Source organism: Aphelocoma coerulescens, chromosome 5 (genome assembly GCF_041296385.1).
Source record: "Aphelocoma coerulescens isolate FSJ_1873_10779 chromosome 5, UR_Acoe_1.0, whole genome shotgun sequence".
NCBI classification, from domain to species: domain Eukaryota; kingdom Metazoa; phylum Chordata; class Aves; order Passeriformes; family Corvidae; genus Aphelocoma; species Aphelocoma coerulescens.
In genome coordinates, this window is record NC_091019.1 from 22,550,666 (window position 1) to 22,576,960 (window position 26,295).

The 26,295-nt window shown below is 40.2% G+C and overlaps 1 protein-coding gene across 1 annotated transcript in view; it reads left to right on the forward strand.

Moving 5' to 3' along the window:
• LRP5 (LDL receptor related protein 5) overlaps positions 1-19,619 on the forward strand; it is a 142,276-nt gene extending 122,657 nt beyond the window's left edge. Inside the window, exons 17-23 of the mRNA XM_069017089.1 lie at positions 939-1,064; positions 4,061-4,297; positions 4,860-4,970; positions 7,614-7,850; positions 9,084-9,223; positions 12,092-12,189; positions 12,691-19,619. Of these exons, the coding sequence (XP_068873190.1) occupies positions 939-1,064; positions 4,061-4,297; positions 4,860-4,970; positions 7,614-7,850; positions 9,084-9,223; positions 12,092-12,189; positions 12,691-12,952 (1,211 nt within the window). The 3' untranslated portion in view covers positions 12,953-19,619. The remainder of the gene's footprint in view (positions 1-938; positions 1,065-4,060; positions 4,298-4,859; positions 4,971-7,613; positions 7,851-9,083; positions 9,224-12,091; positions 12,190-12,690) is intronic.
• Positions 19,620-26,295: the final 6,676 nt, after the last annotated feature.

A 26,295-nucleotide genomic window follows, 5' to 3' on the forward strand; every position in this document is an offset into this window, starting at 1 on the left:
CCTGGACAGATGGAAAACAACTTTGGCAGAGAAATTATGTTATCTATACAATTTCTTCCACAATTCTTGGTCCTTAGCAGTAGTATGCACTGTTCAGCAGCATCACAAATAACACAGGCTGTACCCCACAGATTGCTGCAGCAGATGCTCAGCTGTCAGCCAGAATAAGCAGGCAAGAGACTGGGTCTCTTCTGACTCTGTCGGGCTGGGGTCATCAGACAGTGACCTCCCTTCTCTCTGCCCATTTCTTATCCACCTAATGTTCAATAAAAATCATTCTATTAGGACCTCTCAGTGCTTCTGGGTAACTGATTGGGAACCCAAACATGTAGCTTCCTACCTTTAGAAAAAAACCCAAAAATATACGTGCCTCTATTGCAGTTTTGTGAGGAACATAGAAGTTGAGGCACTAGATATTAAGAGCTCTTTAAGGGAGAAATCCTGAGGGTTTTGCAGGTTGGCATTCTGCACTGACATATATTATTTCTTGATACCTACCCTAGAAATGCAGGTGGGATGTCTAGGTATGATGTAAATATAGCCTTCTCAAATCTGCCTTTTCATTTCCCTTCACCTCAGCTCCCAAATTCTTTTTAGAAGTCCTTTAAAGGTCTCTGTATGATAGAATCATAGAATGGTTTGGGTTGGAAGAAACCTTTTAAAGGTCATCCAGTTCCAACTCCCTGCAAGGGGCAGGGACATCTTCAATCAGGTTGCACTGTTACTGTGACTGGGAGAAATTTAATCTTTATGAAGTAATAAATCAGCTTTCAAGCACTGAACTGAAAAATCCTGCATTTATCTTCCTAATAATTTGTAGCGAATTCTTGGTTACTCAGACAGAAGTGTTTTGTGAGTAGTTTTTGATTTTGTCCTAGTGAGGAATAGTTATCATTTATTTTATGCTATGTAATATTCTTTTCTCTGTGTTTCACCAGCTGTGCATCCATGCTCCCGTGACAATGGTGGGTGTTCACACATCTGCATTGCCAAAGGGGATGGAACTCCAAGATGTTCATGCCCTGAGCACCTTGTGCTTCTACAGAATCTCTTAACATGTGGAGGTGAGTTATGTTTCACACTACTGCTAATCAATTTGTAACAAAACGTGACTGAGGTTGCATTCCAGTCCAAAATGTTTGCATTCCAGTCCAATTTTTCTGTGCATGATGTGCTGCATCATGTGTTAAATTAGTCTTTGGTAGTTCTACCACCTGTTTTCTGCTTGAGGTTTTGGGCACATGTGACTTCTCATTCTGAGCAGAATATTCTTTGACCTTAAAATTCTTGAATCTTCTACTGAGATTTTTATAATTGTATGATGTGACAGGTTTGTGCTATAAACAGTGTTTAAAGTGTTTATAAGATGATGTTGCATCAACCTGTGATGACCTAGCAACAGAAATTGTGCATATGATTCCCACAGTATGAGACTCCAGTCTTTGAAATTAATTTGGCCTCATAATGTGAAACACTATACTGGCTACTTATCAGATGTAGCCTCCATTGCAATTCTTTTAATTAAGGTAGCTCTCCTCTTTCCATATGGTAGACTTTTCCTTTAGCCTTCCCTTTTACCATTCTAGGATATTTAAAAACTGTTAACATTACTCTTGCAGAGGGGATTCAAAACAAAACAAAACATTGTTTCTTTTTGGGACGCATTATATCTTTTGTCGTTTGGCTCTGTTGGTTCTCTTTGACTTTTTTTCATGTATTTATTTTGCTGTGGATTTCACTTTCTGGCTGAACTCTGAACTCCCATGGGACAGTCATTTCCATGATAAACTGTTTTCTTTCCCATGACCACAACACGTTATGTGGCTTTAGAGTAGTGGTGGTTACATGGGGAGGGCAGGGTGGATCAATCTAATTATACTTCTTGCTGTAGTGTTGTTGCACAACGTGGACAGTGAGAGAGGTTCACATTCCACTCCTTTGGATCTGCAGCTATAAATCTAAAAATTCAGGGGCCTCCGTTTCTGTCTTATTTTTTTTTTATTCTAATCTTTCACTAAGCCTGCAACAACTTTAACCTATCTTGTCTGCCCTAGTAACAGCCACTACCCAGTGTTTCAAAATAGCTTAGTTGGCTGGAGAACATTTGTCCCATGTTCTGGATATCCTTACAAATGCTTTTGTCAAGTTTTTTAATGCAAGCTTGTGCTTGCCAAGTGCAACCATAGTGCAACATTGAATGTGCCTTTTAACGCAGAAGTAGTGATCTGTCTGTTGAATTATCCAAACAGCACACGTGTATCAAAATTTAATTCAAGAATTATCTTAATGCATGCATCTGGCATCTTTATCTTACCTACAGCTGTCAGGTCACTGGCTACATTTGTAATTCTCATATTGCTCCTCCAAATAATCATAAATGAGGAACTTAAAATCGTAATTTTTACAAAACCCAAACATGTTTTGATATTTATTCGCATTTTGTTTTTCAAGCTCTTGATTATACTTTTGTCTCATTCTTGAACTTTTCTCCCTAATGAAGAAAGGACAACAGCACTTTGAAAACTGTTTGCATGCAATTGCATAATTCCAGAATTTTTAACACCACCCTCAGCAGAAAAAATGCTCATACAAACATCTTGCCATTGGTTACAGCTAAGAAACTTTCCTTATGCTGGGTTCTTCGTGAAGTCCATTCCTGAGCCTGAATCTTAACAAAAACCCACCAGGTTTCCAGAGGAGTGTTACCATCCGGTGTCAGAGCACACCTGTAGCTTGATCATACTGTTGTTGTAGGCTGGGTGTGATGTGGTACTCTGTTAATCCAGGTGGTAAAGCATCTACTCAGAGCACTACTGGGCAACAGCAACTGTGGGGATGAGTGACTGCCTCTGCTAAATGACTTAACTATGTCACAGGGTTTTGACCCAGCAACTTTTCAAATCATGTATGTGATTGCTGCAGGGGTGTTTTGAGATGGCCCCCTCATTTTGACCCTAACTAATTGCTACGGATAGCAGCTGAATGGACTTGCACATTGTCTGTTTCTGACATTGACAACAATGGTGGAAAATTGTGTGCTAACTTGCTGTATGTAAGAATTTGGAGCATTTTTTGCAACATATTCTTGATCTGGATTGTGTTTGTGTTCTGACATTCTGAAGAAAGCAACTATGGATACCTTATAACAGCATAATTGTTGCATCTCTATATGGGGTTGTAGCTGCTGCCTAATGCTATCAGTGTGTCACTGCAACTTGAACAAAAGTATAGATATGAAAAGGAGTGATACCAGAATCTTGGCATCCATGAAAAGTCAAACTTGAAGAAAGTCACAGCTTTTTTAGGTCCAACAAACATAAAAATGGCTGTGCACAAGTTAAAGTATTCTTAACTTTAAGTCTCTGTAGTGAGAGAATATAAGATTAGGGCAGGTCTGCAGTGCTCCTTAGACTGCTCTCTGAACCTTCACTGACCTGCAGCCCAGAGACTTTCCAGCAAGAGGACTTAGCTTAATGTTTACCAGTCCTATACAGATATTTTTTTCTCCATTCCTATTTTTCAATTCGTATCTGACTCAGAAATTTGTTTGTGGAAAAACCACTGGAAAAATAATGAAACAGATACTGTAGAATTTATGCTATGTGTTTCAGATGTATTCATTGCCAGTTAACCCGATGTGTCAGGTTTTTAATGAAGAATTGGTCCAGGCTAATATAATTGGAGGGTTTAGAATTGTTTAAAATGTGGTTTGCAATCAGAAATTATGTATTCTTTTGAGTTTATATATATATGACAGTGTCTTCCAAAAGGTGGCTGTTAGTGACAAAGCAAGTATTTGTAGCTCCTTTCCTTAGTTCAGTGCTTGACTGCTAAAGCAAACTTCTTTAATCAGAATGCATCCAATTTTTGTTACGAAGTTGGTAAAATTTCATTCCGTATGCAAAATCATGTTTTCCTTGTTGCTGGAACCTTAGCGTAGTCATGGAAGAACTCCAGGAAGGAATAAGTGTGCTTTTCTTGAACAACGCTCTCATACTTCTACTCTGTTGAAAGGGATAAAATTGAGTATACAACTCTGATCTGTTTTCTCTTTCTCCAGAACCTCCAACTTGTTCCCCAGACCAGTTTACCTGTGCAACTGGCGAGATTGACTGTATCCCAATGGCATGGCGGTGTGATGGGTTTCCTGAGTGTGATGACCAGAGTGATGAAGATAGTTGCCCCATATGCTCTGCATCCCAATTCCAGTGTGAGAAGGGACAGTGCATTGATGCACACTTGCGGTGTAATGGAGAAATCGACTGTCAAGATAAATCTGATGAAGCAGATTGTGATAGTAAGATCAATTTTCCTGAACTCAGGGCTCTAACACAAGCATCCATTTGGGATTCTAACTGTTCTTGGAATGTAGAGATACAAGTCCTTTTTGTTGAGACAGAAGTTCCTGAATATAGATAAGAAATTTAGCAGTTACTTGCAAGGATATATTATACATAATATATCTATTATGTATACATAATATAGGTGTGGAGTACATAAGGTTTTATAATATGCCACGTTACTACATTTTGTTATAATGTCAGGTGATCAGCTACACTTTGTTAGTTATTGTAAGAGATTCTTGCTGATCTGATTGCAGTTCTGCCTCAGCAGGACTGATTTGAGAAAGGATTGGGAGTTACTTGGACCAGAATTTTATTTTAGCTCCACTGAGTAGGGTGTATAACAACAAGGAGGAAGAACCAGAGATAAGCAGGCTTGCAATTTACCCACAGCAGCAAAGCAGGTGTGCTGGTGCCTACCTGATCATAATATGAAACCTGCTTCTTTCAGTTTTCTGAAGAGGCTCAAATGCTCCCATGCTGTCAGTATTTGATCTTTCCTTTCTTTCCATGCAGCAATTTGTCTGCCCAACCAGTTCCGATGTGCGAGTGGCCAGTGCATCCTCCTGAAGCAGCAGTGTGACTCCTTTCCGGATTGCATTGATGGTTCTGACGAGCTTATGTGTGGTGAGATGTCTTTTCTTGCGATTCAGGTGCTGTGTTCAGGCATGTTCTACAGCCCTGTGCAGAGCCCTGGTTTTTGCAGAGCAATATTCTTTCAGGGAAGAATACTTCAGAAGGGCCTTCATAACTATCCCTAGGGAAACCTGATTTTACTATGCTCAGTACCTTGGAACTTGCAGATCTACTGCTAAGCCTGGAGTGGCTTTTAAAAATGCACAGCCCTATCCACTGCAATAACAGGGCCAAACTGGAGGCTAATTATGTGGAGGAACTAACATGCAATGAGCAAGTGTCCACAAGAGACCACAGACCGGTCTCTTGAAGTGCAGGTGCGAAAAGAATATATGGAGACACGTTGATTTTTCTGGGAAAAATGTAACTTGGAATTCCCATGGCAGTAGGTATATGCAAGTTACAGTTATGCTGATGGCAGCTGTTGTGTTCGTCCTTAGAGAGTCTGCTACTTTGCAGTCCAAACTGGACAGTAAAAATCCACTTACTTTTGCTCTTTTTGCAATTTCTGTTGTATTGCACTGTTGGGATGACTAGAGCATGAAGTATTCAGGCAATGGGGTAGATAGAGGGAGCATTTAGAATCACACAAGCGGTTTAGCAAAGTAGCTGAAAAATAGCATTTTAGAATAAAAGCAAATAGATGTGCTGGTCTGAGTTCATTCTGAACAAATACCTTGCACTGTGCTTGTGTAGAGAAATGCTGCACTTACTTTGCCTACAGGACCAACCTTAGCAGATTGTGAAGTTTTTAATATCTTAGATCTTGTCATGTTTTGAAGCACCAGTTGTCAGAAGCTGTGCCACTACTGGGATGAGAGGAGGGTTCAGCAGATTTGGTCCAAGGTAACCTTGTTTCTTCCTTCCATCTTCATGGTGGATACTGCAAGGAAAAGTATATTCATGAGTAAGAATGGTGAAAGGAGCCCTAGTTGTGAATAGAAAAAAAGGCTAAAAGAATGGAGACAGAAACTCTTGGAAATTTCAGACTGAACATGCTTCTTCCACATCTTCTGTTTATCTCTTTAGCTTTCATCCAGTTCCCTCAATTCCCTGGATAATATAAGGCCACTTCTTCCTCTCTTTTTTTTTTTTCAGTTTCTTTGTGCACTTGGCGAGATTTCATGCTGCCAAGTTAATGCAGCTGTTTCCTGTTTGCACTTTGGGTCCAGTCCTGCAATTAGGTCCTAACTGATTTAAATGTGTCTTTATGTAGACATAGGATTGTCTCCTTTGGACATCTTTGTGGAACAGAGCATTCTGTGGTATCCCACTTGACTGAGGGAAAGAACTCAAGTAGGAAATAAAAATGATTGCTACCTTCTAGATAAGGATCTTGCATTTAAAAGAAGCTAGGTTTAACCAAAATGAGAATTGTGTGTTTTAAAATAGCTGATTTGGGAACATGTTTTAATTTTGGCTTTGCTTTTTTTCTGGTACCATAGCTGAACTAATCTGACTATTTGAAAGTTAAGATCTTAGCTGACATAAAAGTTGTCATGCATTAATAAGAATGAGAAAAACATAAAGACTTTAAGACAGAAATGAGTTCTTGATGCTGAGCTGTTAAGAGTTTGTTGCTAGATCTTTGTATTTCCTTTATCTTCCTTCTCAAATTTCAGTTGTTTTTCATTCCCTTCCACTGAAGTGAAAACCAGAATCACTGGAGAAACATTTTATGAAGTGAAGGCCTGAATCTTATATGAACCTTTTACTTCTTACAGCTTCATTAAGGGGGAAGGGGTATATAGTTAGAACTGAGCGTGTAAAATTTGGACAAGTTTATTTTGAGTTTTTCACTTTTTGACTCTATCTATTTGTGTATGTTAAAGAATAAAATTAGAAGCGTGTGAATCACATGGAAATTAATTGCTTTCCATGAAGAACATTGCATATGCGAAAAACAGAGAGGTGTCAGGTTTATATGGCAAGAATTTTGAATGTGTTACGCATAATCAGGGAGAGATGTGAATTTTAGCTCATCTCAAATACTGCAGCACTTTTTGTTATTTAACATTTGGCTACATAAGGGGAAAAACAATGAGTAGAAAGTATTTAAGATTTTTTGGATTGTGTTTTCCTTCCAATTTGTAAGGTGGAGTTTCTTTGAAAGCAAGTCATATTTTAGGAAGCAAAAGTATTCTGTTTTAAGACCTGTATTAGCTAGGAAGACATCCACTGCTTAGTATGTATGGTAGCTTCCTTACTGGTAAGTTTTCTTGATTTTTCATGTTATTGCTAGCCCAAATGGCTTTTGAGAGAGCAATCCCCTCTGATTAATGACTTGATATTTATAAGTATCTTTGGCCCATAGACTTTGAAGGGCAGGGAAGAAAAGGAAACTTTCCAGACTTGTTCCATCAAGATGATAAGTAATCCTGTTACAAGATAAATTGCTAGACAAAAGGAGAGTAGTTTGCTCACACTGCTTTATGGAGGGGAAGAGGGAGCATGAAGTCTTGTGTATTGAATCAGAATATCTGGAGTTGGAGATGCCTGAGTGTGATGCAGATGCTTTTAAAGGCACTGTGTAAATGACTGTGCGCTGATTTGCTGCATGAGCTCCAGGACAGCAGCATATTCACTGCTCCATGTTTAATGACCATGTTTAATTTTCTTCTCCTCTCTTTCCAGAAAAATCAAAGCCAGCCTCAGATGAGTCTCAGCCACACAGCAGTGCCATCGGTCCTGTCATTGGGATAATACTGTCCCTTTTTGTCATGGGAGGAATGTACTTTGTTTGCCAGCGCGTGGTGTGTCAGCGCTATGCCGGGCCCAACAGTCCTTTTCCACATGAGTATGTCAGTGGTACCCCTCATGTCCCTCTTAATTTTATTGCTCCAGGAAGTTCTCAACATGGCACTTTTACTGGTAAGGGTGCTAAGGACCTTACATCTAATCAGTACCATTACATTGTCTGGATTTTGAGTTTTACACATTATTAAGGGTGCTGGATGTGGAGTTTTCAAAGAGCAGAAATTTGATGTTGAAGATCTGCTCAGTGGTTTTGGAATAAATCTGTCATTTGAATCAGATATGCAAAATCTATTAGCTTTTCTTGCACTTTAATGGCTATGGTCAGCTATTCCTGCTTAAGTTATATTACTATGGTTATCAAGAGGTTTTTGTGGTAGGAAATAAAATTAGACGATGAAATAATTGCAGGCGAAATCTTCGTAGGGGTGTTTTAAATTGGACTTCACACTAAAGCTTTTTTAATTAAAGCAAGTATCAGTGGCTTTCATCTGTACTTCTGTAGGTGCTAAACCAAGCTGTCATTCTGATTCTCATCCATAGTTAGTTTTTTCTAATCCATATTGCTGTGACAAGATACAACAGCTGAAAATATTATTTATGTTAATTCTAAGGAAAATACATAGGTTTCTAATACCATGGCATTTCCAAGAAGGATATATAGTCATGAATGATGATTACAAATACTTACTCTGCTTGTAATAAATATTTCCTGCATTTGAAAATAAAAGTTCTGAAAAGTTCCCAGACTTAACTCCTACATTGACACTGAATAGTGTCACAGGAAGAAGCTGAAAGTGAATTGTCTGAATTAAGAGTATATTGCAGTAAAATAGATTGGAGAATGATGTCTTCCATTTTCCTCTAACTCAGGTTTCTTGCCTTTTGTCTCCACTGATTTTCAATAAAAATAATTGGGTTTTGCAGTTATTCATGTACTTGCAATTTAATTTCTTGGGATGGAAATCGAAACTTTGGAGGTCTCTAGCTTGGGCGTTGTATATTGCTTTTTTTGCAAATGCCTAAGTTTGTTTAATTGGAAAATTTCTTAATTAATTTGGGTGAACAGTTTGGGTCAGCTGTTCTGAAGATTCCTTTCTCAGCAGTTGATAGTAGGTTGTGAGGAGTTCAGTTCTGCAGTGAGACAATAGGTGGTCTGAGGGTGAGATGTTTTCTTTACAAAAAGTGCTGTTCCTTGTAATCCTGAAGTTTTTACATAAAGCACTCTTCCTAAAGTGTGACAACCATTATCGTTGCATGGGTTTGCAAAGCTAGGGATCTGGTTTCTGTTTGGCATTGATGAATAACACTGTGGCTTATCTAACCTTGTTTTCCTCTGTTTCAATGCAGGCATCTCTTGTGGAAAGTCCATGATTAGCTCCATGAGTCTCATGGGAGGAAGCAGTGGTGCCCCATTGTATGACAGAAACCATGTTACTGGAGCATCTTCAAGTAGCTCATCCAGCACTAAAGCCACTTTCTACCCACAGGTACGTCTTGAAAATACACCAGTGAGTTAGGTATCTCCTGCTTCTGAAGAAAAGAAGGGTGAAACTTTGTGCTTACTTAAGTAGGTGTTAACATGTTTATGATATGCAGGCCCATTTTGACACTCACTGAACTTCACAAAGAGGCTTTGTTGTAGTCCATCAGGATGATACAGTGCTCTGTGATGTCCAAAATGTTTTGTTACCAGAGTGGTACTCAGCTGGTTTGTTCTCGGATACTTCCGTTCTTCCCTTGGAGATGGCACCTCCTTTGTTCTGTGTAAACTCTGATGGCAGTGGCCCAGTGACATTTTGCACTGCCTAATGCTGCAGGCACACATGGAATAATTAGGCAAACAAGACGAAACAGGACTGGAATGCAAATGTGTATGAAATCAGCTTGACTTGCTGTTTAGATGAAGTGTCGATTGTTGATTCAGAAAACCAAGTGCACGCACGGGGGGAAAAACACTGGTACAGCAGAGTGAGGCAGAGGTTACTTTGGTTGCATTTTTTCAGCTATAATTTAGCTCCATTTCTGACTTTCAAGTGTTGAAAGTCACAGAATTCTGGTCCCCATGTCACAGTTCCACAAATTACAAGATGAATATTCTGAATGGAAAGAGTCCTCTCTGGATACGCAGGAGAGACACACAAAGGTTCCTGTTTGTCAGCATATTTTGTCATGACTGAGCACTCAGTTTTTTTCCATCATGCTTCTGAGCAATATATCCATTGGCCCTTAGGTACACACTACAAGCTGCCAGAGTTGATCTCCCAGCTGTGGAGGGGGTTTTTGTGCAGTATTGAATCAGGAACCCACATGCTGTGTGGGTATACATGCATTTGTGTTTACATGTAAGCTGTTATGCTCTATGTGGGCATTTTGATTTATAGTGTTTTGGCCAGTTGCAAAGGTGCTTTCTCTCCCTTTAAGAAGGGCAAAAATGGAAAAGAGAGGCTTGTGAGCTTGTCTCTTGGTAAGGTAAAATTGGGTACTTACTTCTTGCATTGCCTTCTCTGTGAAGCCATCAAGAAGCAGATGTTTGGAACTCAGCAGCCCTCCTAATTTAGCTTGTCTCCTGCTTCACCAGTGTCTCTGTAATGTGCTGAACAATTTCATGCTAGACCTGATTGATGTGTCAGTACCACACTAAAAAGGATGAACAGAAAAAACACTTACTTAAATAAAGCTTGAAAGAGAAAAGAAGCCCAAGAGCTGATCTGCCTGTGTGATTCTATGGGATCTATGTCAGCCAAAAGATCAACTCTTCCATTTGACTTCTGGCCTAAGTTAATCTGACTGTTGCTGGGAATTCTTTTTTCCACACTTTATTGTGTCAGCCAGGGCCCGCAGGGATGATACCAGCATTTTCTTCATGAAAGGCACGATGGGTTCTTAGAAGGAAGCTGTTGCAAGGGCTTTGTTACATTAAAGTTACTGCTTAATCCCAATGTTCTGGTGAGTTCTGCCTGGTAGCTAATTACCCAGCTTTATATTAATAATCAAAAGGACAGATCTGAGCATCTAAGTTGTCTTGGCTTTTTTGGTTTGTGTAACACATCTTAGTGGTACTGAGAGATGCTCCAGTGAATAGAGACTGGGAAAGAATCAGTGTCAATGAAGTTATGCCAGTTTATATACCTGAGAACCTGGCCAGAGGCACTGTTTGCTGTATTTAATCTCAACATGAAGTGATATTGATGCAGCTCAGGGCATCAGTAGGAGTGAATCCACAAGTAATATGCAGTGCTCATCCGAGGAAGAAGATTTCTGGGAGATCCTCTTGGGGAGGTTACTCATCATTCCCTACAGCTGGCAAAGGGAGGTATTCAAGCATGTCTCCCTTCACACGATTTTGGGTGCAGGGCTTGTCAGCATTAGTAACAGTAAGCTCAACTCAGTGGCCAGGAATCGCTTTGCTGGACGCTGCACAGTGAAGAGCCAAACAATGATCTCCACTCCACTGATTTTAGAGTGTTTTTGTGGGAGAAGAGCAGAGACAGAGGAAGGATGGTCAATGGGGCAGACCATGAACTGGCTGAATGCCCAGGGCAGGCAGTGTACAAGATGCTCACATCAGTAGCAAGGCTCAATCAACAGCAATGGTGTAATTTTCCACACTGGAGGAGATTAAATGCTCTTCTTGGGTTTAGGCCAATGTCCTGCTGGCTGTGTCAGAGGTTCAGCTTCCTGCTAGGGGAAGAATCCTAAATAATTTTGAAACATGCTAAGCTTTTTTCCATGTGTGAAGGCTACCAGCAACTGTGTATAAGCACTTATAGCTGAGACATGTGTGTATGCTGTCTATATGCACACATAGGCAGGCTATAAATATTTTTTAGCTCATAGGCTTTTTGCATTGTGAACTGTGCCAAAATGATATGTTTATAGAACAAGAGTGAAATGAAGCATTCAGGGAAGGATGGGGTTATATTAGTAAAGAACTTGGCTTCCTGACCCTACTAATGACTGGGGACGTGTTTAGGGTCTGGGAGTGGAACATACTTTATTTCCCATTAGCATCTGCTGAGGATGCTATCAGTCCTTATGTCCAAGGAAGTGCACTCAGATTCAGCCAGACCGGGTCTCATTTCCAGCTTTATTCCAGCCTTCCAGCATAATAACAGGTGTGGCAAGGAAGAGAATTCCCTGTACTGAGAACTTTGAAGGCCTGCACAATACCTAAGTCCAAAGTAAAGTCTTGTAATGAACATCTGTGATCTTTAAAAATGCATTAACACATCCAAGCAGCCAGGAGAGGAAAGTAGAATAAGGATGAATGATAGGGTGAAGGCATAAATACTGTTTTTAAACTAAGTTGGATAATTAACCCAAAATGTCACACTTCTTTTTCCTGTTGTTTCTAGATTTTGAATCCACCTCCTTCCCCAGCTACTGATCGCTCCTTATACAACGCAGAGATGTTTTATTCCTCAAACATTCCTTCAAACACAAGATCTTACAGGTACAGTTCAGATAAAAAGGTTTGCTAAGTGTTCTATTTATCTGCCTTTAGTTTTGGATCTTGTACAGACTTCATTTAAAAAATGTTTTGCTCTCTCAATAAATGACCGTTCCAATTATGTACATTATATTTCTGTGTAACAGTCCCTGAGCATCCTGTATAGAGGAGGTTGGTGTTTTCTGTTAATTTCTTTAAGCTTATCTTAAAGGAGTCAACCTATTTGTTAGTGACTGGGCTAAATGATCGTAGTGGTCTCCTCTGGTAGGTTAGGGGCTGGAAGAGTGTGCTGCTGGCTAAGGATAGTTGTACCATCCAAATGTAACACAGTTCAGGTACTTCTTGTTGGATTTCTCTGAGAGCCTGCATTAAGGCTCGTGTAGTATTAATGAACAGGTATCTTGACTGACCACACAGAGCTGTTCAATCTCTTTCTTTTTTCTTTCTTTTCCCCCAGATTGCAACTAATGCATGTGCTTTTTCTTTTTTATTGTTTTTGTGCAGGCCATACCTTATACGAGGGATAGCTCCACCCACAACCCCATGCAGCACAGATGTCTGTGACAGTGACTATACTACAAGTCGATGGAAGGCCAACAAATACTATATAGATTTAAATTCAGACTCAGACCCTTATCCCCCTCCACCCACACCTCGCAGTCAGTACATGTCGGCAGAAGAAAGTTGCCCTCCGTCTCCTGCCACTGAAAGAAGCTATTTTCACCTCTACCCCCCTCCACCCTCTCCTTGTACAGACTCTTCATGACCTCAACAGAAGGAACTTTTCCTGTAAATATTTTAAAATATGAACAGATTTAAAATATATATTTTATGATTTAAAAATAAATCTGGGTGGGAATTAAACAAAACTAAATGTGAATAAAAATGGGTGGGAGGGGTGGGGCTGTGAAAAATTGTACAGAGGAAGAATATTTATAAAATTGATTTTTTTAACTTAATTTCCATTCTTTTGTGCCATATTTGCCTTTTTGAAGTCATGTAACTGACTCAGTCTCCAAAGGATTTGGAGAGGGAATGTTGAAACTTTCTGCATTTTTAAGTCACCTTTTTACATGCAAGAAGTGTAGTTCTTTTTATTAATGTGAGACAAGAAAACTAAGTGGCTTGTGGGAAGGGGAATCATCTAAAGAAAGATGCAGGCTTATTCCTAGAGAAGAAAAACACATTTAAATACAATTGTCAGTATCATCCCTTCACCACCACTGGAAGAAAACATGCATGATCACAACCCTTAGATGCTCCAGTTTGCAAATGAGCTGAATGCTTCCCAGCAGAACTTGAGTGCCAAGACCCGAATTTCAAACCTCCCTCTCCATCTGCTTAGCATTGAACTGAAAGAACACTTCTTTTGGCCAAGCCTTCCAGCTTCACTAAACCCACAGGCATCATGTCCTACCTCATGTTAGTGCCACTCTGCACATGGCCAATTCTGTAACTGATTCAGGCTAAATAAGATCAGTCCTAAAAAAACTGGTTTAGTTCCAACCAGTTCCCCACCTGACTGGGTGAATGGTAGCAGAGGCAGTTGTACTGACCTGTGGGTGAGAGCAAGGGTCAAGTTTAAAGTGGTATTTAAGCTAAGAGAAATGCCCAACAAACTGCAGATTTGGTCAGACTCGCCACATTTTAATAGTGATGCAGCCAAGCTCCTTCATCCTTCCTTGTGAAGCTTTGGTGACTGTCTGGGACAAAGCTGTAACTAGCCAATGCTAGTTTTCTTTTTCTCAAAAGTCCTGTAATCACTGTGCCTGGTTTCTGAGATGTTCACCCATGTTGACTTGATCAGAGAATTGCTTCATCTTTTAATACTCATTTTCCAAAACAGAATGAAGTGGTCACTTGTATTCAAATGAGGAAAGTTGTTTGAGTTTTAACTGGTGTTTGTAGAGAAATGGTATCTGCATAGCTCAAATCAAAAATCAGTTTAGTTACATCTCATAAAAATTTGCCACATAATTCAGATTTAGAAATAGATAGAAGAAAGAACAGAGGAGGGAGAAAAGACAAATACTTTTTTTCTAGGCATGTTGATATAAAAATTATTAACTCTCATACAAATTGCTGTAACCTCAGGACATCAAGATCAGCAAAGTGCTCGTGTTCCCAGCTCCTACCAAAAGAACCTTTGGGAAATGGGGGAGCTAGAATCAGTCCCTTTCAAATTCAGAAGACAAATTTTTTCTTTAATTGCTCTTTGTAGCAAAAAGGATTGGGTATTGTATGGCACTTTATAAATTCAGCACTGGTGATGATAATGTGAGGGCCTGCTTGGGACATCTGAGGGAAGTTCTGAATATGCAAACTTGCACCTGTTTCTGCAGCTGCTCAATAACAGATGTGTTGGGCCTTCAACAGCTTTAATATTGATGGCAACAATGTAAACTTTTTTCTTGTTTGAACTAAAATTGTACTTGGCTTTGGGTCTTTTTAGCAAGCTATTTGAGAGCACATCAGAGGAACCCTACAGCTTCAGGAGAGAGGTGTTTGTTGTGGCGGTGGAAGTGCTGGGACCATGGTGTTCTGATCCCCTTGGTGTTTTCAGATTTATTAGTCCAGATCTGTTGTTCTGGTTTGCATAGTTCAAGGATTGTGCTGTCACTGGTGTGTTACTAAAACTCCTAAAGTAGCTTTTACTGCCTTCATGTCTAAATTTTCACTTGAGAAATTAAGCACAAAGGATATGATTTTTCACAGAGAAAAGTACAGAAATGGAATTTAAGGATGGGTTCTTTCCTCGTCCCCTATGAACATTAGCAATTTTGTAATATGCTGTGATGGGCAAGGTCATAGTTTGTTACTCTTGGAGTGACTTAGCCAATCTCTGAACTGATGGTTTGGTGAAAGAAAGCAATTCTCACGTGATCATGTTTCAATTAACTAAATTAGGAATATACATCCACAGGATATTTTATGTGCCACATGAGTCATATAAAAAAGTATTTGTTCTGCATTACAGCAGTTGGTAGTCCAATTTTATATCATATGTAATTTTCTGCTTGATAACTATTCACTGTTTATAATGAATTCATTAGTTGTTTCATGTCTCAGTTCTAGCTTAGAGATATACCACATTAATTTTCCTGTATTCCTGTGATGACACTGGATGCAGAATTGCTTACTGTTTTTCATTAAACCACTGATCTTTTTTAAGAGCCACAACTATAAGAATCCTAACCACTTCATTTGAAGATTTGTATCCTATTACAAACATTGGAATTGAGTCCAAGAAAATTAGCGTTTTTACTGAACTATCTTAAGAATCACATTCTTTTGGAGCTTGGGTTTTCAGAAGGAAGGAAGCACTTGCTGAATGGGCTGAATTAAGTGTACATTTTTATTTCAGTTGAATATTCATAGCCTCTTGCTGTTGATGTTTGCTGAGGAATTGCCTTCTCTGAGGCACTGGAAGTTTGGTGATGAGAATCAAAGCCCCACACTGCTCCATACTACCGACATTAAAAACCTTTTCCAAAACCCGATTGAATACAAATTTGGCATCTTAACCTTTAAATACTAAATATTACTTTTTTTATTACTGTAGACTATATACTTTAAAAGGATTACTGCATTCCTGGTGTTAGCAAAGACCAGGAAGAAAATCTGAGCAACAGGAACTACTTCTTTCCAGAATATCCCCACTATTTTCTTAGTGGTTTCCATCCTGTGAACTTTCAGGCTAAAACACAGAAAATCAATATTTTCTTCTAGGTAAGGATGAGAGAAAGAGTTGCAGGGAATTAGTGAATGCATATGAGCAATTCTGGCAGTTCAGGGATGAATAGGAGATGTGTAGGGGAAAGTTGCATTTTGGTGAGGCTTAAGCATAGTTTTAATAATGCAGAAGTTTTCTGTGAGAAAGCTGACTGAAACATTTTAAGAGTTCTACCCTGAGAACTGCAGAGAGGTACATGTGATTCAGCTACCTGTGTGAGTTTATGAATACTTGAATCAGTGTTTTCAACCATTATTTTCCAAGCCCATTGTGACTGCATATTAGCACTTGAAACAACTCAGGGTGTAACGAGTAGTGGTGTCTGGACAGTAGCCAGTAATGGGCAAATGATATGGTTGACTCTGTGTTAGATTTAAAGGACAGATGTCCCAGCAGAGAGCAGCTTACCTGTCCTGCAGTGCTGTCATGAAAGCAGCCACTTGGGTCTTTCCTTCTGTGGAATTTGTCCCATCTGCAGGGCAGATGTAGCAGCAGTGTGAGGCTGTAAGGTAAACGGGCAAGTAATCATCTTTGACAGTCAAGGATTCTTCCATTTCAAGGAACAGTTCTGCAAATTACAACTGCAAATTACAGTTTGACTTCAGCTAGACTGGTCAATAGCCACTGCACCTTTAAATTTGCAGTAGAGGTAGTGAATTTGTTCTGGATGAGTCTGAGGAAACTTCATGAGCACTATCCCAGCTGTCTTACTTAGATTTCTTACTCAGATTTCTTCTGTCTGGACAGATCACTAGAGAGCACTTAGGCTAAGATTAAGCTAAATCCGTATGTATGACAAATAATTTCTTCAGGATAGTGTTATAGTACAAAATGCTGTGTCTAAAAATGAGCTAATGCCATTATCAACATATTTTAAAGAGGAAGGCAAAAGTGAGTGAGGAAAAAATTCTTTTGGAATAATGAAATTGATTTTCAGTAATAAGCCTTCATTTCTGTAGTTTGCAAAGGTACAGGCACTTCCCTAAAAGTTCTGATTCTTTTCAAAGTAACAACAAAACGGTCTGTTCCCTCAATACCTGTTTTACACACCTAGGATGGGCTTTCTGGAATTCTCCAGGCTTGTTTACCCCAAATCTATTTTCCACCTGGTATCTAGAACACCATGTGCACAGTCTAGGACTCATGATGTTCTCCCCATTTTTATGCCAACTGGTGCCTCTTGGATTCTGGGGTTTTTGACATTCTGACGCTCTGTGCACAGCAGTGAAAAAGGATTTGGAAGCAGGAGCACTCAAGTAAGAGCTGGTGATGTCGTTCCTCCATTGCCTGCAGGGTCAGATCCCTTTGCTGGGGAGGACTCTTGTGCTGCCCGTTCTCAAAGCCTCTCCAGCATGTTGTGCTACTTCACAAGTGTGCTCAGTTAAACATCACAGAAGTTGTGTGTCCTTTTGGCTTCAAGCATTTTTGGAAGCAGATCTCTTCAGTCATTTTGTTGGGGTTTGTGTTGAGTCAGTCCAAATGAGTAGCTGTGCTTACAATTGTACTACAGACGATATCCATTAATGTCAGGAAATGAAAACAGAAGGCAGGCATGTTCCCAATAATTAATAACACACACGACTGCCTGGCACAGAGCCCTGAATTAGAAGTAATGTATTTGCTGTTACAGTGCTGAAGGACATTTTATAAATGTCCATGCATGGACAGAGCCTTAGACAAGCCACAGTCAAAGATAACTGTTTACAGCTCAGTCATTTGGTGGTTGTTGTGTGTTGTGACTCAGTTATGAATTTTGACTACAGCCCTCCTTGTAAATTTGGCTTGTCTAGAAGAGATTCATGGAAGGCTGAATCCAAAACTCTGAGAGGTGTCTGCTGTTTCTGCTGCTGTTCCCTTAGGTACTGCAACACTTTCTGTTCATCATTATATATAAAACCCCCTTTCAACAGCAGCTGTAAGTTTAGCTAAACAGCTTAAGGTATTTACTACACATTAAAAGAAATACTTAATATGCATAGATATTTTCAATCCTGTTAGGTCTTCTACCTCTCCTTCCTGAGAACACTTACTCTAGATTTTCTAAAGGGTGTTTTTCTTTCATTTGTTTATTCTGAGGTTGGCCAGCTATGCTGTGGGCTTTTTCATGTAGAAGCATACTCCCTTTAAGAAAACAAAAAAAAAAAAAAAGGAAAAATTAATTTTAAATCAATGTTAAGCCTGCTGATAGGAATGATGGAAACCAGTCTGATATGTCTTCTGTATTCCACAACAAAATCCTTCAAAATGCCATGTCCTGACATGCTGACAGTGCTCCCAGCCACCTGTGACAAGCTGCCACATGCTGGCTGTTCCCAGCATGAACCACAGCCGTTGTTGCAGCCCACCTCTGGAGTCAGGGCTAGGTCCTCACCAGCCAGCACAGAATCCTAGTGGATAGAAGACCATGGCAATTCCTAAACAGGTCGGTTTATATTTACAAAATACATGCAGAGAATGTGCTTAGAAGAACTTGTCAGAGGAGAAAAGCAAGTTTGACTTGCTCCAGTGACAGACTAATTCAGCAACATTGACACCTCTGGAAATCGAGTGCTCCCACTGATGCACCTTTCTGTAAATAAGAATGAGGCCACTCTTAGTGACAGCATTCCTGGGGTGGCTGCATTTGACAAAGGGAGTGGTATTCCCGTTTGATTTGTACAGAGATCCTGCAGCCTGTAAATAGTTCTACATGGAATTCATCAGCCTGTGGAGGTAAAACAAAAGCTGTTGAAAGCGGGAGGATAGCTGTGTGAAATTTGGGGGGTATCATAAACACAACTCTAACCCAGACCACTTTCCTACTCACCAATTGTACCGCAATTGCTGCTATTGTAAATGTACAGGAATATACAAAGAGTACCAAGAATTTTTATGATATAACCCACACATAATCTTTTTATATTTATATTAAATTGTGTATTCTGCAAACAGCCTAATAATTACAGCTTTATATGCGTATCATTTTGTAGTATTTGTTACCTCAAAAGACAACCAAACCCAATACTTCAGTGCCTTGTGTATTTTAAACAGATTAACATATAAACTGGGGGAAAAAAATGTAGATTGTACTCCGCTGGTTTTAACAAAGCTTTGTATTATTGTTAGGGCTCTCTTCAGTTAAAATACATACAGCCACAAGTTGTGGAACTAACTGAAAGCATACAATTTTGGAGTTTTTTTAGAGCATGCATGTTTTGAATTTGTAATATATTGGAGTATCTCTCAAATGCATTCTTTCAAGTTAACTTTGATTTATATATTCGTATCTATTTCAACAGACATCCTGATCCCTGTCAAAAATACGTAGCATTAAAAAAAAAAAATGCCAGTAACTGATACTTATATGTTTGGGGATTAAATGAGTGCTGTTTTCAGCATGTCACAATTTCATTAGAGCCACAAAATCTTTATTGTGTTACAGAAAGTCTTGATCAATTATTTTTCCAAGCATGGCCTTCTAGCACATAAATGACTTGGTAATACTGTTGTAAAAAAATCTTCTTTGGGGCTGTCATCACTTCAGACCATTGCACGTTAACAATTTTCTGGTCATGAAACTGCAATGTTTCTTTACGTTAACAAAACCAAAGGCTTGTTTGAAGTAACTGGTATTTTGTATAAATATTTGTACAGATAACAGACTCTGCTTTTGTACTATAGATTATGTGGATTTTGGTTTATAATAAATGCTTTAAAAAGATTTGCTTAGCAGCCATTTTATGAGCAAAGCTGTTTCATCACCTTCAGTAGAGACAACCAGCCAGTATCACAACTGTTGTAGATACTATTTAAGATAAGGATAGTGCTGTCTCCTTGGTGTTAATTTTAAAATGTACAACAACAGCGAGAGCTGGAAAGCCAATCATCTTTAGAATTAGAGTTGTTAGCTATAGAACTTACCACAGGTTTGTCGGCTTCATGGCCTTACAAAAATTGTTACACTCCATAGGAACTATCTCAAGTGTTTTGACTAGGCCAGATCTGATCTGTATTTCTTTTTTAATTGTATGATATCTTTTAAATGGATGCCATAGGATGTCAAAGTAAACTTTTTAAATACTGGCTTCTTTTTTTTTTATGGTGAACATACTTGAAAACTAGTTCCATTGAGTCTAGTTTTGTCTTGATTTGTGCAGTCAATATTGGTGGTTTCTGATTTGTGAGATTTAACCTAGAAGTCAAAAATTATTTTTAGTGGAGATATCCTTTCTCTGGCATGCTGGTGAGATGAGGCTCAGACTGAAGCCTTCCTGAGCAGTCATCAGCAGACCTGGTGAAGTCCAGTTCTGTTTCTTCTGATTATTCCAGGGTAGAGAAAAAATAGAACATACACATTCAGAGACCTGCTTGTTTCCTACAAAGTTCTTCCAGGTTTTGTATTATACTGAACCAGAAAATGTCAAAAGATTTTTCCTCTTAGCCACATTATCCTTGCTAATAATGCTTAACATAAATGGACCCTGGAGAGGCCATATGATGACTGCCTAGACCTAGTGATTTATACCATCACTGTGATTACGATGGATTTGTATCTTGAAGGAAAATGACGAATCTGAACTTCTGGTGCTGTGCTCAACCTGGAACAGGCCTTCCATCATCCTATTGTCTTAGAAAAGTTGGACCAAATTACCCAGAAGTACAGAAAGATTTTGGGATTTCATATGGCATGAAGCAGAACAGACCCACTCTTCCTTCTGGAGCTCCTGGCTACAGCTAGGCTTTCTCTCCTGAGAAGACACACAAGGTCCTCTTGGAGTGGACTCTGTCTGACACAGGCTGGTTGCAGGGAGGTGTCTGATATATGTATCCCACATAAGAACACAGATTTCTGCACAGCATACTTAGCATTCCTACTCCTCCAGTGCCTTAATCCCAGATGTTTTTTGAAACCAGAGGACACAGTATTTTCTTTTTGCTCCAGAAAAGCTTGCTCAGCCGTCTGGATCTTTGTAGCCTTACGCTCCCACAGCTTACAGATTTCTTAATGTGTTAATTGGGAAGTAAAGCTCTGATATGTCATTTGTCTGAACGGAATCTGAATACATTCCCAGGACAGAACCTGTGGTCACAGGGCAGGGTGCCTAATTCCAAATCCACTGGTCCTGATCTTTTATGAAATTGCCCCAGCTGTTACTCTCCGTGGCAGGGCAGAGCAAGGTGTTTGGCTGATTTTGTGCAGCATCACTGAGGATCAAACTGAATAACTGTGTCCGGATGTGCTAGGAAGTGGCTAAAGTGGTTGAAATGCATTCTGCCACAGCATGGATGGCTCACAGCTGCGCTCAAGAACAGCCTGGACCGAACCTATTCAGCTCTATGGATCTCTTTCCATGCTTTATGCCAGCCTCAAAGCTTATGTACACATGGTGGTTGTTCCAAAAGAAAAAACATCATAAATAACTAATGTCCTTCCTTTCCCTTCCTTTCTCCTAGCTTTTATTGCTGAGCAGACATCATGTCACATGGAATATATCCCTTTGGTCAGTGTGGGGGATGTCCCCTCCCAAGATCCTGCCCACCCCCTAACCTACTGCTGAGGGGTTAAGGCTGGAGAGACAGCACTGGTGCTGTGGGAGTGCTCCTCAGCAGTAGCCGAAACACCGGGGTCTTACCAACAATGCAAAGCACAGCACCATGAGAGCTGATCTGGGGAAAATTAACTCCATGTCAGGCAGACCCAATACAGAGCTAACTGTACCCACACGCTGCCAAAAAGCCCACATGGAGTTATGGGGAGGAGTTCATGTGAAACTAACGCATTTTAGGACAGGTATTGCCTAGATATGTTTGCTTTTCACCCACTTGTGCTCTGAGGGGTTCAGTACAGGTTGTCCTTTCAGTGAATGGCCAGGGAATGGTGGGGCAGTCCCTGAGGCTTGTACCATGCATGGTGCTGTGGAGAGCAGGGTGGAGGGAAGGCAGTGCATGCTCTGTGGTTTCTGCAGCAGCAGCAGTGCAGCAGGCTGCTCACATCCCTGCTGACAGCACAGAGCTACACACAACCTTCCACTGAGGAGGGCCGGTGGTTGCTGGAATCTGCTCAGAAAGCACAGATAGAAAGAGGGTTGGTGTGCACAGGAACCAATGCTTTTGTGGTTTTAGGCATCACAAAAAGGCACCTGTCTATAATTAAGACTGAGACAAAGGCAGCATTTGAGAAATGAAGGCTTGATCAGCCAGGCTAATTGCTGGACACCGAATATATTGCAGAAATGAGGCAAGGATTGTAACTGCAAGGAGTATTGCCAGATCAGCTGGCTAAGATCATAGCTACAGCGAAGGTTAGGACAAGAAATTTGCTTGGGTCTGCCCACTTTGGGTTTTGATGGATTCCTCACAGAACACAACAGCTGGAAGAGGCACAGCAAGGGCAGGATAAGGTCTTGAATTTCCTCTGGCAATTAGGGACTGGTCTCTTGTCTGTAATTAACAGGAATACTAAGTAGACTTGAAACTCGGGTGGTTTTTGGGATAGAAAAATATCAACAGTTTACACATATTCTGGACAGCCTGCAAAGACAGGATCTGGGCTTGCCCTAATTGAGGTTAATGCCTTCTGTTACAGTTTCCCAAAGGCAGAGCTACTTTGGCAATAAATCTGATTTAAGGGATAGCAACAGCTTTGACAATCTATTACTTAGGGAATGATGTTTTTTACTGAACTTTGCATGGCCTAGAAGGGTACAAGAAAGACTCGTGAGAACAGGGACAACGCTTTCCGTTGTATTTTAATTTGGCTTATCAGGCTATTGTTACAGGTTTAACTAGGACTTAATTCTTAGACAATTTCTCTCATAGCAATCTGAATTCCTTCTAGCTTGTAAGGAAACAGATTTAGTGCTTATGCTCATTTTACTGTAGGCATTGTACATAGGCAGTCAATAAAAAGGAGAATAGAATTTGGGCATCAGGCTCCAAAAGTTTGACAATTCCCACACTATCCAATGCCTGCAGCATTGGGAAGGGTCGACCTCCTTAGCTTCTCTTTCCTACTGTAGGTTGTTGTACCAAAAGCCCAGGTACTGGGAACAATAGAGTGGCAAGTGTTCAGTAGTTAGATTCCCTGGATCCAGAGCAGACAGAAATGCTCAGGTAGGTGAGAGCTCATGAGCTGAGGTGCTGTCCTCGTTTGGGAATGGTACAATTCAGTGCTCCCACCAAGACAGCAACAGTACCAGTAACAAAAGTGTACAAAAGTGTACAAAGAGAGGGTGATTTACATGCACAATGCTCGCCAAGCCCGAGATAGTGACAACCAATGGTGGAAGGCTTCCCTCTGCCTGCCACACTTTTCCCTGACTGGAAAAGAAACCCTTTCTTCTTAGAAGTGAGGGAAAAGTCCCTTTTCCCCATCCCTGGCTGTGACATAAGGTGGAATTTGGGTCTTGGCCATGCCCCCTCTCACTGATCTCGGCTGGGACCAGGACAGGTGCCCTCAGCTTCCCTTGCCCAGCAGCAGCCTATCCTTTGCCTATAATTCCAGGGAAATTATAAGGTTTAGAGACTGAAATATGAAATCTATTGCTTGATTCGGTAGGATCCTGGAGCTAGGAAGAGTGCTGGCTGATAGTGGCAAGCATCTGGTCTCTGGTCTCTCAAAACTTTAGTTTCCCTGGTCTTATACTTAAATGCTGAGAACTGATCTTAACAAAACAAAACAAAACAAAACAAGCACCAAAAAAAGGTAGAAAGGTTCTCTTCCCATTCAGTTCCCAGTCTTTCTTGTTAATTCCTGATATGCTACAGGACCCAACAATAAACTGAAGCCCCGGTGTTGTGTTTTACATTTCTCAACCCGAATATTAAGCCTAGCCCTTACAGGAAAATTAATAAGGAATCCTGGCAGATATGTGAGTATTTAATGGGTTTTAGTCCTCATTCTTACCCCTTTCCTCTGCAGATGTGGCTGGTGTATCCATGAAATACTGAAGTCTAAAGTTAGAGGCAAGGTAAGCAAGAGGTCACAGGACCCATTTGTTACACCCGGTTCCTGGGGAACAGTGTTCCCTGGGGGATGAATGCTGTATGTGAACAAACTCAGGAAGAATTAAACAGGGTTCAGGGAAGTTTGAAGTTTGAGAATCTAAAATGTAGGAAGCTGACTGCTGTATCTGTACAGGATGAAGTAGCACATTGAAACTGAAAGCTAGGCTGAATGGCAACCCACTTGCCTTTACTTGCTTGGAGGACCAGACCTGAAAAATTAGGAATTTATGATGAATGAGATTGAGGAATATGTGCATCCTGTCCTAAACTGGGCCTTGTGAAAGATACTGTATTTTGTCTCATTTTATAAGTTGGTGTCTTGCTTCCATCTAGAACTAAGGATTTTATGAATTGAGCACCTGAAGAGTCTAGTTTATTTCCAGATCCTGCTGGGTTTCTAGAGATGCAGTCAACAAGGAAACATTTAGAATCCCATCTTCAGTTTTGTTCCAGAAGTACTTCTCAGAGATTAGGCCTTGTAAACACAGTAGCAGGTGTAGGGACAAAACCTCCTCAGTCTTACAACAGACTATTGGATTTCATTGCTGTGACTGCAGTTAAGGTTGGGGAAGAAAGACCTGAAGAGGCATAGGATGGCTTTTTAGCTTGCCCACAGGAAAAAAAAAAAAAAAAAAAAAAAAAAAAAAGGGGAGAGGGCAGATGTCAAAGGAACAGTATCTTTTCTTCCAAATTTGCTAAAAGGTTATTTTTTCCTCTGGCTAGAGAACAGTAAATGACAGTAATATTCAAAGGAATTTTCACTTCCTTCATATGTTCTGGGTCATTTGAGGTTGTTTCAAACACTTTGAATTACATCTTTTGAAGATGGATTAGTGATTTTCTTTTTCCTAAACTGGAGTGGCATGTTCTACCCGCACATTTTCATGTCAACCACTTCTGGTTTTTGGAACCTGTCAATTTATATGCAGCCTCCCCAGTACCCAATACAGGGGGACAATCACTGCCTTGGTTGTCCTGGTCACATCTGACACTTATGGGGAGATATCCGTGTTAAAATATACATAAATACTTTAGAGCTTAGTACTAAGCAAAGCCACAAGGTGGCACAGTCATCTGCTCTGAACAGTTACTCACCAAACTTCATTTCCCAAAGGAAACAGCTCCAGAGCTTCCCTTTTCAAGGGGGAATTAACCCAGTCTCTCTCCACCCCTGCATTCGATTTCACAGAGTAAACACTGACGGTGGGTGTAGCTTTCCTAAAAGTGAGATTTTTTTTTATATAATAAAGTCCTACTATGGAAATATTTACATGGCAATAAATATTTTGCTGCTACTGCTAATTTTTCTCAGCCCTAGAAAATCTGTAACAGTAAACCCCCTTTTTTGCTGGTGGAAGCAGCATCTCTGCTAGGCAACAGTTTGTTTGGTGCCTGATTTCAGCATTAATATCATGAGACTTACGCGGGTTTTCAGAACAAGTTAATCAATCTATCTATCCCCTCATTTTCTTCTATGGAGGGAAACATGGAAGGTATGGAAATCCTGAGATGAGAATCTGGAAAAGGTAAATGCCCAGAGGCAACAAATGATCTTTTTTTGGGGGGGGGGGGGGGGGGGGGGGAATGAGAGAGAATGTCCTTACAGCACTTGTTTCCAGAGACACCTGCACGTGTCAAGGGCATAGGGATGATTTAGCATCACCAGGAAGAAGCAGTGCAGTAAAGCTAATCATCAGCATGTCTGTATTTTCCTCTTTTCTTCTTGCCTACCACAGAGTAAGTGCAGACACTTGGAGCTACTTCTGTTTGCTGACTGAGTGCTGTGCGACAGCAGGTGGAAATAATTTCTCTCATGTAGACAGTTTTGCTTGTCTCTAACAAGAAATATGCCAGTGCCCAACCTGCCCACAGACGTCCTGGTCCTTTGGGCTAGAAGAGAGCATTTTGCTGTTTACTTCTAAAAAGAAACACACCCGGCAATGATGCATCTCTGGCTTGGTGTTGAAAAGTTCTGACAACTGAGCCTTTTGGTGCTGTTGAAAATAGATAGTTATCTGTCTATACACATATATATATACACATTTTCTTCCCTGTCCCTCACTTCTGTGCTGTCCCTTTTTGGAGGTTATATATAAAAAATTGCTATGTGTATTATATCTCTCTAGCTATAGATTAATAATTTCTATATGTGCTTGGGAATCCTGAGGAATTAACTAACTATCCTTGACTCTATCGAATTGAAATCAACCCCTACATATATCCCAAGTCAAGCCAGACTTCCCATATAGAAAACTTAGATTTATTCCCCTGTTCATCACTTCTGTACTGTTGCTTCTTTGAGCTTTGCTCCATGCCACAGGCTTAAATGGATCTTTTTGGTGGCAGCTTTAAGTTAAGATGAAAAATTAGTGAAAGGGCATCTCTACTGC